This window comes from Schistocerca serialis, chromosome 4, assembly GCF_023864345.2.
Source record: "Schistocerca serialis cubense isolate TAMUIC-IGC-003099 chromosome 4, iqSchSeri2.2, whole genome shotgun sequence".
NCBI classification, from domain to species: domain Eukaryota; kingdom Metazoa; phylum Arthropoda; class Insecta; order Orthoptera; family Acrididae; genus Schistocerca; species Schistocerca serialis.
The window spans coordinates 835,437,854-835,452,859 of record NC_064641.1 but is presented as its reverse complement, the minus strand read 5'-3'; the positions used below and the strand labels follow the sequence as shown (position 1 = coordinate 835,452,859).

General features: G+C 40.1%; 1 protein-coding gene across 1 annotated transcript in view; it reads left to right on the top strand.

The window, feature by feature from the left end:
* Positions 1 to 15,006, top strand: part of LOC126473453 (cytoplasmic dynein 2 light intermediate chain 1) — a 96,944-nt gene that overhangs the window by 18,090 nt on the left and 63,848 nt on the right. Inside the window, exon 5 of the mRNA XM_050100511.1 lies at positions 3,941 to 4,009. Within this exon, the coding sequence (XP_049956468.1) occupies positions 3,941 to 4,009 (69 nt within the window). The remainder of the gene's footprint in view (positions 1 to 3,940; positions 4,010 to 15,006) is intronic.

Below are 15,006 nucleotides of genomic sequence, written 5' to 3'. Positions count from 1 at the left end.
ATCATTACTTACTAATTTTGCTTTTGTAATTACTTTTCTATATATTTTTGTAGTTTGTTACATGTTCTTTAAACTTGGGCTCAGTACAACTTTTCAGTTTGTAGTTAAGCATTTTCATGGTCCTGGAGGAATGTCTAATACGTGTTCTGATCCAGGAGTTAGCATGTAAATGCCCGTGTGAGTTTGTTTTTACAAGTTTTTTTAAGAAAACACATTTCAAAATTCAACATAAACAGGGAAGAAAAAACGTTATATGCAGATTTGTGCTAGTTTGTAACAGCACTTCTGCCCATGATTAGTTAATCAATGTATTTATGAAGTGACTGCAACTATTTGTGGAGAAGGTTCTTTTGTAGATTTGATACGAACTATTTTTGGTCACAGGGGCCATGAAAAATTTAAGGATGAGTGCATTTGTTGTGTGGGCAGAAGAGCCAACACCGTGTTACTAGTGGAGGCCGTAATGCACGTGTTTTAGCTCACGCAGGCTGGCGTGAGGAGGGAAGAACTATACTGATGTGAGGCCTGGAACATGACAAGGAATTGGAATTCAGAAAGTGGACGTAATTAGTTTGATACTTAACTTTAATCCATTAATGATGAATGTCGCTCTTGACAGTACATGAGTCACAATATTATCTGTTCAGAATACATTCTTGAAATAGTAACTGAATATGGCGCCTTGCTAGGTCGTAGCAAATGACGTAGCTGAAGGCTATGCTAAACTGTTGTCTCTGCAAATGAGAGCGTATGTAGATAGTGAACCATCGCTATCAAAGTTGGCTGTACAACTGGGGTGAGTGCTAGGGAGTCTCTCTAGACCTGCCGTGTGGCGGCGCTCGGTCTGCAATAACTGATAGTGGCGACACGCGGATCCGACATATACTAACGGACCGCGGCCGATTTAAAGGCTACCACATAGCAAGTGTGGTGTCTGGCGGTGACACCACAGCATTGTGATAAGATATTCCTAGGTCAACATTTATTCAGTCTGTATCTATGGCATCTATATTTGTGAAAATATTATCTATGAGACTTTTTGAAGAGTTTGTTACTCTTGTAGTGTTAGTTATATGTGGATGCAAGTTGAAGCACTGTAAAACATTCAGGAACTGATCTTTGGATGCACCTTCAGTCAATAAGTTGACATTAAAATCTCCACTTATAATTATTGTTTATTTTTTTAATCATGTTATCTGTTAAGCAATGCCTCTAACTTATTTCTAAAAATTTCAGGATCACCACATGGTGATATGTACACTGACATTATTATTAATTTACTCTTTTGCATATTCAACTGTATTGCTGCAGCCTCAAAATCTTTTCCTTTGCTCAAGGATTCAGTTACAGTCATATTTTTAATCTTTACTCCAGGTATTACATAAATGCTGACGCCACCATGTCTGGTTCCCTTCTTGCAATAATGACTTATTAATTTGTATGGGGAAATGCAAATATTTTCTAGTTCATAACTCATGCACCAGTGTTCTTGAATACAAGTACAATCTGTACTAGCTTCACTGGCTGCAATCTCAAGTTCTAATATTTTATTTTTAATGCATTGTATATTAAGGCTCATTATTTTTAAATTATTAAAATTAGCTTGAGAGGAGTTTGTACTTATGCTTCCCACAGTTACCGGCAGTTCCTTGTTGAGGCTGGGTACCAAAAATCCTTAAGAATTACACGTTTCCTGCTCCTTGTATTTCTTACCCCTGGAGGTGCCACCATACTTGTTGTATCTGTTGCTTTAGCTGCTGTTTCAGTGGATGCTGGAGGTGTTTCTGAAGCTTATGTTTCTGCGGATGTTGGAGATACTGCCAGTTTTGATGCTGAATCTGTTTTTGTAACTGATGTTCCAATTGATACTGGAATTTTTGCTGAGACCGAAGTTTCATTTAAAACTGGAATTTCAGCTGGCACTGACGTTACTGTGGATGTTGAAGCTGCATATGAAGCTTGTAAATGATGCTTTGATGGTGTTGATGTTTCTTCTATTGATGATGTCTGAGTGGCATTTTGTGCCACTGGTCTTGCCTCTGTTCTTCTGATTGCTGGACACAGATGTTGTGCTTGTTTTTGAGCCTACTGGAGAAGGTGGTACGTTTGCTGCTGATGATAATGATTCAGCTATTTTTGATGATTCTGACACCACTGATGATTTGGCTGATTTGGCTGTTTTACTGGACAACACTCAGATTGTTTTACTTCTTCTAACATTGAAGAATCTTCTGTTGTTACCAACGATTGTGGGACATCAGCTCTTCCTATTTCCACTAATGTTCATACTGTAATAAGGTCAATTTCAGGCAGTGTGATAGTGTTCCCCTTTCGTGTTTCTGTGAAGTCAATGCTCTGTAAAATGCTCTCTGCAATCACTATTTATCCCAACAGATGTAGCATTAGGATAACCTTGACATTGTTGTTGTTGTGGTCTTCAGTTCAGAGACTGGTTTGATGCAGCTCTCCATGCTACTCTATCCTGTGCAAGTTTCTTCATCTCCCAGTACCTACTGCAACCTACATCCTTCTGAATCTGCTTAGTGTATTCATCTCTTGGTCTCCCTCTACAATTTTTACCCTCCACGCTGCCCTCCAATACTAAATTGGTGATCCTTTGATGCCTCAGAACATATCCTACCAACCGATCCCTTCTTCTAGTCAAAGTGCGCCACAAATTTCTCTTATCCCTAGTTCTATTCAATACCTCTTCATTAGTTATGTGATCTACCCATCTAATCTTCAGCATTCTTCTGTAGCACCACATTTCGAAAGCTTCTCTTCTCTTCTCTCTCTCTCTCTCTCTCTCTCTCTCTCTCTCTCTCTCTCTCTCTCTCTCTCTCTCTCTCTCTCCCCCGACATATCTTGGTGAAAAGTCTGTTAGTGGTAATAATCTCAGTATTCACGCAAGAGTTTTCCATGAGATCATACCTATGACAGATACAGACAACAAAAAATTTCACTTCAGACATTGTGCAAATTACTTGCTTTAAAACTGTTGTAGCACATTTAGTTTCATTGGCACCTCCAATTATTACACATGTGCTGCCATTCGTCATAGATTGTTTACAGCTATTTAAAACTTCACACAGTGCTGCTCCTGGTTTGATTATGCCTAGTACCTTGAATCCTGATTTGTTAAACTCATAACTTTGGCTACACCTCTTCCATGGCTGTCTGCTAGAATAAGGATTTCATGTCTGTTTTCTAATGTGTGTTTTTTGTTTTGTTTACAAATAGTAGAGCTATTTGTTTTGATTTGTAAGTGAAATTTAGTGTTGATCATTGAACTGTCCATGTGGATCATAGTACAATTCGATTATTATTTCTTCTCTGTGTTATTTTCAACCACACTAAACGTATTACTTAGTTTTAAAGTAATTTCTGATGTTTTTGTTGTGATCGTGTGCTGTTTAGTTGACTGGTATTCAAGAACTCTTGAAGGCTTGATTTTGAGGAATTTCTCACACTTCTTACTAAGTTTTCAAGCGTTTCAGCATATTTTATAATATAATTGAGTTCTTTCCTAAGTTAATTATCTACATTCACTTGCAAACCTGCACTGTGCACTTCACTGGCATTGTCCTGCCCGTTGCATTCCATACCACAGTCGCACTAATTTAGAACTTCTGATCATGAGAAACAAAGTGTGACACCACTTATGATTGAACGCGCAAATTCTTAATTCATTTAACACAATTTTATAGCATATGATACACTTCACTGATGATACTTGCTGTCATCTTTACTACCTTTGCTTACAGATTTTCCAGAAACCACTCACACTCTTTGTTCATCTCCTACCAGGATTATGTCATTTAATGTCTAAAAGATACAAAGAGGATTGAAAATATATAAATAAATTCACATAAAATAATTTTCCAATATTTTGTATTTTATATTACTACTAAAAGTAACTAATATTTGCTCAAATTTGCAGGACAAGGAATACCTTGACCCATTTCCAGTGCAGCTTGTGATTCTTGGTGGGAAGTATGACCTGTTCCAGGTATGTTGCTCTTGTGAAGTGAACCATATAAAATTAACTAAGTTTAGGGAAACTGAGCATTTTCTAGTAACAACATTTACTTTATGGATGTCTTACTGTTGTTTCGCCCAATTCTTAGGATGAGGGACCTTCATGACATTCATACTACTATAAAGGCACTCTAAGAATACTCTTTGTGTGATAGCTGATGTGAGTTCCTGTGCTAATACAGATTAAATGTCCTCAACTGGAATTGACAGATTTTTTCATGCAGAAACTTTAGATAACAGACAACAATGTTTTTAATTTTGTATACATACGTAGAAGGAGAAGTTACATGTGAAGCTAAATACTGTTGAAATTTTATGTCTTACTGAGTTTGAAACTATCTTAATTTATTGAGATTTTTAACGAAAGTACTCTTTCCTACAAATTTTAGAAATTAAGAAATAGATGTGTTAATCTAATTTAATCCTAACTGCTAATACTAGGACTATAGGAAACCACAGGCTGATAGCGGAAGGAAACATTGAGTCATTGACAGGCACATGTGAGAGAGAAAGAAAATGTGCTAGCTTTTGGAATAAATCTTTTTACAAGATAGAGTACAAACACACACACACACACACACACACTCACACACACACAGTCAGTCACAGTCACACTGTCACACCTGTGCGTCTCCATCGTACTGACTGGACACGCAATATACATCTACATCCACACTCCACAGTGCATCTTACAGCATGTGGCGAAGGGTACCCCGCACCAATACTAGTCATTTCCTTTCGTGTTCCACTCACAAAAAGAGCAAGGGAAAGATGAGTGTCTATATTCCTGTGTATGAGTTTTAATTTCTCATATCTTATCTTCGTGGTCCTTACACACAGTGTATATTGGAGGCAACATAATCATCATTCTGCAGTCAGTTTTGAATGCCGTTTTTCTAAATTTTCTCAACAGTGTTCCTTGGAAAGAATTTTGCCTTCCTTCCAGGGATTCCTATTTGAGTTCCCAAAGCGTCTCCATGACACTAATTTGTTTTTCGAAACTACCAGTAACACAGATCTAGCAGCCCTCCTCTGAATTGCTTCAGTGTCTTCCTTTAATCCAACTTGGTAAGGACCCCATACACTCAAGTGGTACTCAAGAATAGGTAACAGTAGCATCCTGTATGCAGACTCCTTACACATGAACCACATTTTCCTTGCATTCTCACAATAAACCGAGGTCAACCATTCACCTTTCCTACCACAATCCTCACGTGCTCATATCACTTGCAGCGTTACGCTCAGTTACTTAAACAACATGACTGTCTCAAGCAAGACACTACTAAATATGTGACTAAACATTAATAGTTGATTTTTCCTACTCATCTGCATTAACTTACATTTTTCTATATTTAGAACTAGCTGTCATTCATCACAGCAACTACAAATTTTGTCTAAGTCATCTTGTATACTCCTACAGTCACTCAACTTTGACACCTTACTGTACACCATAGCATAATCAGCAAAAAACTGCAGATTGCTGCCCATCCTGTCCGCAAAATCATTTATGTATACAGAGAATAATAGTGGTCCTATCACAATTAGAGAGACCTTTGGAGGAAAGAGAACCGCTTGTATTAATATCAAGAGCTCAGATGGAAAACAGTCCTAAGAGGGTACATACAAGGCCGATGTACTGGAGGGCAATATTATGGAAATGGAAGAGGACATAGATGATGATTAAACGGGAGATATGATATTGCATGACGAGTTTGGCAGAGCACTGAAAGACCTGAGTTGAAACAAGGTCCTGGGAGTAGACAACATTCCATTAGAACTACTGACATCCTTGGGAGAGCCAGCCCTGACAAAACTCTACCATCTGGTGAGCAAGGTGTATGAGAGAGGCTAAATACCCTCCAACTTCAAGAGGACTATAATAATTCTAATCCCAGAGAAAGCAGGTGTTGACAGGTGTGAAAATTATCAAACTATCAGTTTGATAAGTCACAGCTGCAAAATACTAACACAAATTCTTTATAGATGAATGGAAAAACTGGTAGAAACTGACCTTGGGGAAGATCAGGATTCCATACAAATGGTGGAACACATGAGGAAATATTGACAGTATGACTTATCTTAGAAGTTAGATTAAGGAAATGCAAGCTTACATTTCTGGTATTTGTAGATTTAGAGAAAGCTATTGACAATGTTGACTGGAATACTCTCTTTCAAATTCTGAAGGTGGCAGGGATCAGATACAGGGAACAAAAGGCTGTTTACAATTTGTACAGAAACCAGATGGCTGTTATAAGAGTCGAGGGGCATGAAAGGGAAGCAGTGGTTGAGATGGGAGTAAGACAGGGTTGTAGCCTATCTCTGATGCTATTCAGTCTGTATATTGAGCAAGCAGTAAAGGAAACAAAAGAAAAATTTGGAGTAGGAATTAAAATCCGTGGAGAAGAAATAAAAACTTTGAGGTTTGCTGATGACATTGTAATTCTATCAGATACAGCAGGACCTGGAAGAGCAGTTGAAAGGGATTGGTAGTGTGGAGGGTAAAAATCGTAGAGTGAGACAAGACATGAATACACTAAGCAGATTCAGAAGGATGTAGGTTGCAGTAGTTACTTGGAGGTGATGAAGCTTGCACAGGATAGGGTAGCATGGAGAGCTGCATCAAACCAGTCTCTGGGCTGAAGACCACAACAACAACAACAACAACAACAACAAAAACATCACAATAGGGGGCACTCCTGATGATACTCTTGTTTTTGGGGAACACTCGCTGTTGAGGACAACTTTCTGAGTTCTATAACTTAAAAAGTCTTTCAGCCACTCACATATGTGTGACCCTATTCCATATGCTCATACCTTTTTTAACAACCTGGAATGGGGCACCATGTCAAATGCTTTCTGGAAATCTAGAAATATGGAATATGCCTGTTTCCCTTCATCCCTAGCACCATCATTGTGTGTCCAACCAGCATGATGGAGGGTCAACAGTAATTGAACAACTTGCAGGTCCAAATAACTAACCCAGAGAAAATTCCAATAACCAGCAGGATAACACATGTTTGCAAAGTGCAGTACATAGACAGTGTCTAAGCAGCAAATTATGGCAAGACAAGAGGAGAGCGGTTTTAAATGCCTGCAGTTGATACATCAGCTGCTCGTTATGATAACTGGTGGTAGTGTCTGTGGTGGCCCCTGATGATGCCCCACCTTCAGATGATACACAGTGTATCCTGGTGTATGGGCACTGCACTGGTGCACCAACTCTGATGCCCTGCGGCATGGTAGCTGGTACAAGTGTCCTGGGATAATGTGGAAGTTGGGGTGATGCAGGTATGTTACCACTGTCCTTCCCATATGCGAGAGGTGATGGCCAGCTGGTGCGCCTGAGTCTGCCATGCAAACAGAGAAGGAAATGCCCCTGCAGGCTGGCGACCTCACAGATGAACTTTGGTTTGAGTCACAAAAGGATGATTGGTGTTGGTGGTGTTGCCAGTGCCACATGGCAGCAGTCTCACGGGTGACCATGGGTTCGACCCCTGGATGTGGTAGAGGTAAAAAAGGTCCCTGTTGACTGGCACAACCGAGTACTGGAAGTAGCAGCCTGGTCGGGAGCTGCCCTTGTGACGATATGGTGCTGGTAAGGCAGTCGGAATTTCTGGGTGCTCTACTGCAGGTTTGGGCTGCATTTCCATATCCCATTCCTCTGTGCAGCTGCTCGAGGCATGCCACCAGTTGGAGTGTCTGGGAGAAACCTGAATCATGTTGGATCTGAAGGTGTCATTTCTGAAACTGGATAGCATAGGCATCAGACAGCAGGATGGAGGGTTCGGCAACAAAAGGAGGCTGCTGGTGGGATGGTGTAGGGCCTACTGACTATCACTGGTGAAGCTCAGCTGATGGGCGTTCATAACAGCAAGGATGCAGTTTGTTCTGGTGACAAGCCATGTGCTGGTCAGAGGTGTGGGCCCAGATTTTAGGATCCCTTCTGGGATATTGATGATGGGTGCGCTTTTGACAGACAAGGTGATGGGATTAGCAGGTGGAACATAGAGTGGGGCTGGTGGCAATGAAAAAGGGCTGCTGAACTCGTCTCCCCAGCATTCTATAAGAGCTCAAGAGTCTCTTCTGTTGGAGCATTGACTACATACAAGGTCTGTTCAAAGAATTCCATAGTACTCACAATTTCATGCCAATTGTGTGTTGTGTTGGAGCGAAATGCAGTTGACATCCCTGCACATGCCTGTGTGCTAACTTCAAGATGGCAGAGTCAGAGGAGCAACATGTCTGCATTAAATTTTGTGTTAAATTCAGGAAAACCTTTACAGAGACACACCAGATGATATAGGAAGCGCACAGTGATGAATGCTTAAGCCATACTTGGTGTTATGAGTAGTTGACATGGTCTAAAAATGGGCAGACGGAAGTTAAAGATGATCCTCATTCAGGATGCCCTTCGACATCTAACACCGTTATTCATGTCAGGAACATCAATGAAATTGTGTGTTCCAATCGAAGACTGACTGTCTGAGAGATTGCAGAATAATGTAACATTTCAGTTGGATCATGTCATGAAACACTGACATGGCATTTTGGAATGCATAGTGTTGCCACCGAGTTTGTTCCATGGCTCATGCATCAAGACCAGAAGAAGCTTTGCCTCACGGTCTGTGAAGAGCTTATGGATTGTGCAAATGCGAATGAGATGTTCCTTAATAGGATCATAACTGGCGATGAGACATGGGCCTACGGTTACGATGTCGAGACCAAAGTTCAGTCTTCACAATGGGTCAGGAAAGATTCTCCAAGACCAAAAAGGGCTCATCAGGTCAGGTCAAATGTCAAAGGCATGTTGATAGTTTTCTTTGACTTGAAGGATTTGTTCATCATGAATTCATGCCACAGGGACAAATGTTAATTTACAGTGTTATCAGGCTGTGTTGTGACACCTGTGAGAAAATGTGAGAAGAAACAGCCTGAAATGTACTGAGACAAATCATGGCTCTTTCATCACAATAACACACCCGCACGTTCATCCCTCTTGGTGTGTGATTATTGCACAAAAAATGAAATCACAGTGCTGCCTCATCTTCTGTACTCTCCAGACCTGGCCCCTATGGATTTTTTTTAATTTCCAGAGTTGTAAAACCGTATTGAAAGGACAAAGGTTTGCAAAAATAGATGAGATAAAAGAAAATTTGCAACAGGCACTTCACATAATCCAGCAAGAGGCATACCAAGACTTCTTCTGGAAGTGGAAGCAGGATTGAGAGCAGTGTTTAATTGTGGAGGAGAGTATGTCAAAGGAGACTATGCAAAAGGTAAGTATAGAAACATTTTGTGGACAAAGTTCCATAATTTTTGAACAGACCTTGTATTTCTTAATTTGTTGCTTGAATGTATGGACCGGATGCTCCTCTCCTCAATTGGAGTGGGGCTGGGAGGAGGGGAACATAAGGTGCTGAATACTGTTTTGCTTGCAAAAGATCTCAAAAGTGTTTGCCACAAACTGGGAACATTATCTGCGATAATAGTCCGTGGCTGATGAGCAGTGACCAGTTTTCATCCAAAGTGCTGGACGCGTTCATTTGTTTATTCAGAAGAGGAGGCTGACTGTCCCTGCTACCTTTTGGCTGGTCAGTGACGATGGAATTGAGGCACATGCCCTGCTCCACTCTTTCTCAAATGACTTTACAGAAACAATTTGGTAAAAAAAAAATCTTTTTGCTTTCCTTGTAACTTTATATATCAGGTCCATTATGATGTGCACATAATTTCATTAATGGTTATAGTTATTGTGATATTTATGTGGAAGTAACACACTGTGCAAGATTCAAAAAAGTTTGCAATGAAAAATAGGGGTTCCTATGGTTTTGCCTTTGGTGCACATTACATAATGTTTTGCTGTTTTCTTTAGAGATGGGTGGACATCCGTATCTGTCACCAATGTTGACAAAATTGATATGACGTAGCACACTCATCTGCAATCACACTGTGCCAGCAGTAATTCCAGGGTGAAATATCCACAACATTCTTCATATTTCATAAACGGTTTGAGTTATCAAAATGAGACTTTGGCAAATGACAACAAGGAAAGAGGAAAGTATTCTGCAACTTGGTTATTACACGAAACTTCATTATCTACTGTATTATTCCACTAACTACAGATTTTTTTGGATTAAAGAATCTAATTTTTAAAGGCCATCGATAGTTGGTGAAATGAGAAATACTACAGAACAACATAAATGGAGATGTTACACATTTATTTTGCACCAAGGATGTGCTTTTTCATAAGATACTGATTATATTTTTCCTCAGTTCCTCACTTAATAAACTACTGTTTCAGAATTCTCTCCCAGTTGTATCTGTACAACATCTTATTGAGGTGAGAGTGTGTAAACTCTGCTGTGTTTTGGCAAAACAAGAAGATTTTAACATGACAAGAGAAATGTGTAGGTTTTACTAAAAATTCATCACTCATGACACTTCTCTGAAAGTTACAGACAGTGAACAAGCTGTGCAAAAATAAGTCACTGCATTTTCGCTAGACTTATTTTGGGATCTAACCAAAGCAGAGGTGACAGAGCTTTTGAATGGTCACCATGCAAGTGTGGGTGTGGAGGGGTCCCACTTAATATTTACGAAAAAAAAAAAGTGAGAGTAGGTTGTAGTTTAGAACAGCAATTTCTCTCCAGCACTCGACATATCCCCTACAGTGCCTGCCTGCAGCCCCTGTCATTACCGCTTTCCCCTTGTGTTTCCTGATGTCTGCACATCTATCTTCCATGGTATTCTGCAGGGACTCTACCCACACCTATGGTTGGGTGACTGTAGACCAGGAAGAAAAAACTTCTAGCAGAGCAGCTTGTTGTTCGGTGCACTTCTCACAGGAAAGCTTGAGTTGCTTCATGTCAACACCTTACCCGTAGACATGACAGTGGGCTAGTGGTTTATCAAGTGACATCCCCCAGTGACCTTGATGAAGCAACTTCAGGGTTTCCAGGCAGAATGCTGCCGGTACAACCACTTTTGGAGCTTTACATTCAGTTCCGAGCAAAATAATGCTGTCGGCCAAAATGAAGTAATGGCATAATGAAAAATAGTGATACGCAGGGTCTGATTTTGTTGAAGGATATTCTGGCCACCTGAGCAAGACATGGTCATGGACACACTGCAAAACAGCATTAGTGGCAATGCCCTTGGGAATGCAGGAACTGGTGATGGGGAGGTGTCTATTGTGAGGTGATCTTCCTCATTCAAATGAAAGATGACAATTCTATAGTGTCAAACAACGAAGCCCCGGCCCATAGGTAGATGATGTGTCAGCATTTGTGTGTTGGGTTGTAGTGTGTAAATGAATTTCATAGCTACATTGACTCAAAAAAAAGTGCCCAACATTGAAAATGCTGTGCTGTCTTATATGGTAACTGAAAGAGGGTCCGAACTAGGAAATCAGTATTTTTTATTCCTGAAGGGATACATGAAGTTTCTTAACTGCATATATTATAGCTAGAGCTTCATTTTCATTCTGTGAGTAATTCATTTGGACTGGATTCAATGTTTTATATGCAAGATCTATTGGCTGCTTGGAACCATTGGCATCGCAATGTGATGAAACTGCCCTGATACTGTTTTGTCAGGTTTCAGTGGCCAGGAGCAATGGCTTGCCTGGTTGGAAAATAGCCTAGCTTAAGGAAGAGTGAAATTTGTTTCTAAGAATGCGAAATGCCTCTTCACACTCCTCTGACTAAATGAAAGAAACCCCTTTGCAACATAGTGTGTTTCAAGGATTCAAAATTTGAGCTGCTTGTGAAATAAATTTACTATAGTACTTGACCTTTCCCATAAGGGACTGTTTGTCTTTGATGTTGACTGTTCGTAGAAGTTTCTTGATAACAGCAGCATGTTGATTAATCAACTTAAAGCCATGTTTTGGTGTTACATGGCCAAGATAGTCAATAGATCGTTGAAAAAATTTTGACTTTTATAAGTTTCTTTTGAGACCAGTATCTTGCAGGACTTGAAAAAGTATCCAGAGATTGTGTAAGTGTCCCTCCCTTATAGTTCCTGTGACGGCAATGTTGTCAAAGTAGTTTATGGAAGAAGGGACCTGCTCTGTTAGTTACTCCAAGAATCATTGAAAGATCATAGGGACTTTGGCTACAGCAAAAGGTAAGTGCTTGTATATAGATAGCCCAAAAGGTGTGTTAAGTACCATGATTTGTTGGGGCTGTTCATCCATCAGAAGTTGGAGGTACATGTCTGCCAGATCTATTTTAGAGAGAAGTATCAGCCACCCTCAAGTTTTGCCAGTAATTCATTCATCCGTAGAATAGTGTACGTATCTGTAATTGTCTGTGCATTAACAGTATCAGAATCCACACAGAGGTGCAACTTATTGGATAGTTATTATGAGTGGTATTGCACACTGACTGTTTGCAATCAGCTCAATCACTGCCAAAGTTGTGAACCTGTCCAGTTCCTGTCTTGCTCTCATGGAGTCTTCTTTATGGGCCTAGCACAGAAAAGATGAGGACTGGCCAGTGGCTTTAGAGTAGTATGTGCTTCAAAATTATTCGTTTTTCCAAGCCTGAAGGAAAATATTTCAAGGAAGTCACAACAGACCTGTTCTAATTTTTAGAAAGGGACTTCTTCTGTAACAAGATTAACTGCATTGTGAATGATAAAGCCCAAGGAACAGAAGGCTCAAAAGGGAAATGATATTGCTGTTTATCACCAGGAGTGTGATGTTACAACTGAAATTTTTGTAAGGGGCTTCTACTGTAAATTCACCTTTGATGAGGTTGCTGTGTTTGTTGTAACTAACCTCATTTTCATGGGGGTCAGTGCTGAACCAACTAATTTTAGGTAAGTTGGTACATGATCAGAGAGACAGCTGCCCCCATGTCCACTTGAAATGTTATTGGCTGATGGCCAATAGCCGGCCGGAGTGGCCGAGCGGTTCTAGGCGCTACAGTCTGGAACCGCGCGACCACTGTCGCAGGTTCGAATCCTGCCTCGGGCATGGATGTGTGTGATGTCCTTAGGTTAGTTAGGTTTAAGTAGTCCTAAGTTCTAGGGGACTGATGACCTCAGAAGTTAAGTCCCATAGTGCTCAGACCCATTTGAACAATTTTTTGATGGCCAATATGCAAGGAAATAAACAATTTATTTGTCCCTGCTAAGTTGGAATTAGTGACTGTCTGGATGAAGTTGATGTCCATTGCTAAGTCATTTTGCCAGTTGGCGTGCTGAGAGGTAGCACAATTAACACTTTGCAATGTGGCACTTTTGTTGCTATTTATGTCTGGAACCGCAAGACCGCTACGGTCGCAGGTTCGAATCCTGCCTCGGGCATGGATGTTTGTGATGTCCTTAGGTTAGTTAGGTTTAACTAGTTCTAATTTCTAGGGGACTAATGACCTCAGCAGTTGAGTCCCATAGTGCTCAGAGCCATTTGAATCATTTTGTTGCTATTTATGGAAGGCTCACATATGAGTGCTGATTGTCCTGGCATGCTGCAAAAAACACTGTGGGTGAGAGGGAAGTGGCCATCATCTGTCATCTTGTACTGGTCTGCACTGTGAGCAAATTTGGAGGAAACAGTCCATGTCTTGCTGTGAATAAATGCTATTTCCTGGGTTTTAGGTGGAGTGTCAGTGAATGACAAAGTTTGTTGACTGTCGAACTCTGCTCGTACTGCCACTACGCTGGCCCAGCTGTCTAGTTGTTGGTCCATTGGCCAGGAAATTTCAAAGGAATGCTCAGTTTGTAAGACCTACTCCAAAGTAGAATCACCAGATTGAGGGCTTGCTGAGGTATGTCTTTGCCATGGGCTGACCGAATAATGGTGACTCTAACTATGGAACTAGCATAGTATTCTTTATACAAAACTGACGTAGACCAAAACTTGTGACTTAGCCCTTGCAGTTCTGCTATCCAGGTGTGGTATAATTGAGTAGGCTGCTGCTGGCAATAGTAAAACTCTATCCTCACACCTATGATAATGTTTGGTTAACAATTCATGCATCTGTGGAAAAGACAGATTGGCAAATTCGGTGAGAGGCGCCAGTTTACATAACAACCAATAAGTCTGTTGCTTAATCCAAGAAAGAAACAGGCCTTTAATACTTGCTTTGTTAGTTACCTTAAAAGTGGAGAAGTGCTGGTGCTACTTTTGATTTACAAGTTTCCCATTCCTCAGCTTGCAATGTCCCATCTGGAACTATCCTAATATGGACTACCTAATTGCTGCAATTGACTGAAATTGGCAATTGGACTCATTTAATTTGGGTGGACAATCACATGCAGTAGGTGCTCAGCAACTCTGCTGCTAATCGCTCTCTAGTTTATAGAGCATGCACGCTACCACATGGAAGGAATTTTAAATAAATAAAATAATTACAATTGTATAAAGAAAATGCAGAGGAGAGCAGAACACTGTATATGGTCAGCACTCAGAGGCGATGACTACATAACTTTATGGACTAAGATGAATAACACATAGGCATAAGATTTCCACTGGGAATATTAGCTGTTGTACCTTCACAAAATATCACTTTTTGGAATGTAACCTACAAAAATGTATAGTGAAATATTATAGTAATTAAACCCGTTAAACATAAGGATGCTTAGCTACTGTGGTGGATGTTTTCTCAATGTGTATCTACAAACATTAAATTCAAAAAACTAGTTGCATTTGCAGCACTTCTCAGTATTAAAGCAGACGTTGCATTTTCTCAATGATATGCCCCTTTTTAAATATTATGCTTTCAAGTTAAAATATCACTTCATCCTGTACTTTTAGTAAACAGAAAGTTAGATTTGTCACATAAACTATAACTCTAGAAATTGTATAGACTGAAATCCACCACAGTATTTGCTACTGAGAATAATATGATATCACAATGTCTTTTGTCACTGTCTTCTGGTGTCTGTACTACTTTTTTAAAGAATTTAGCAGGTAAATATTTATGACTGGTTGTACACAGTTGTCTTGACGTACATAATTAC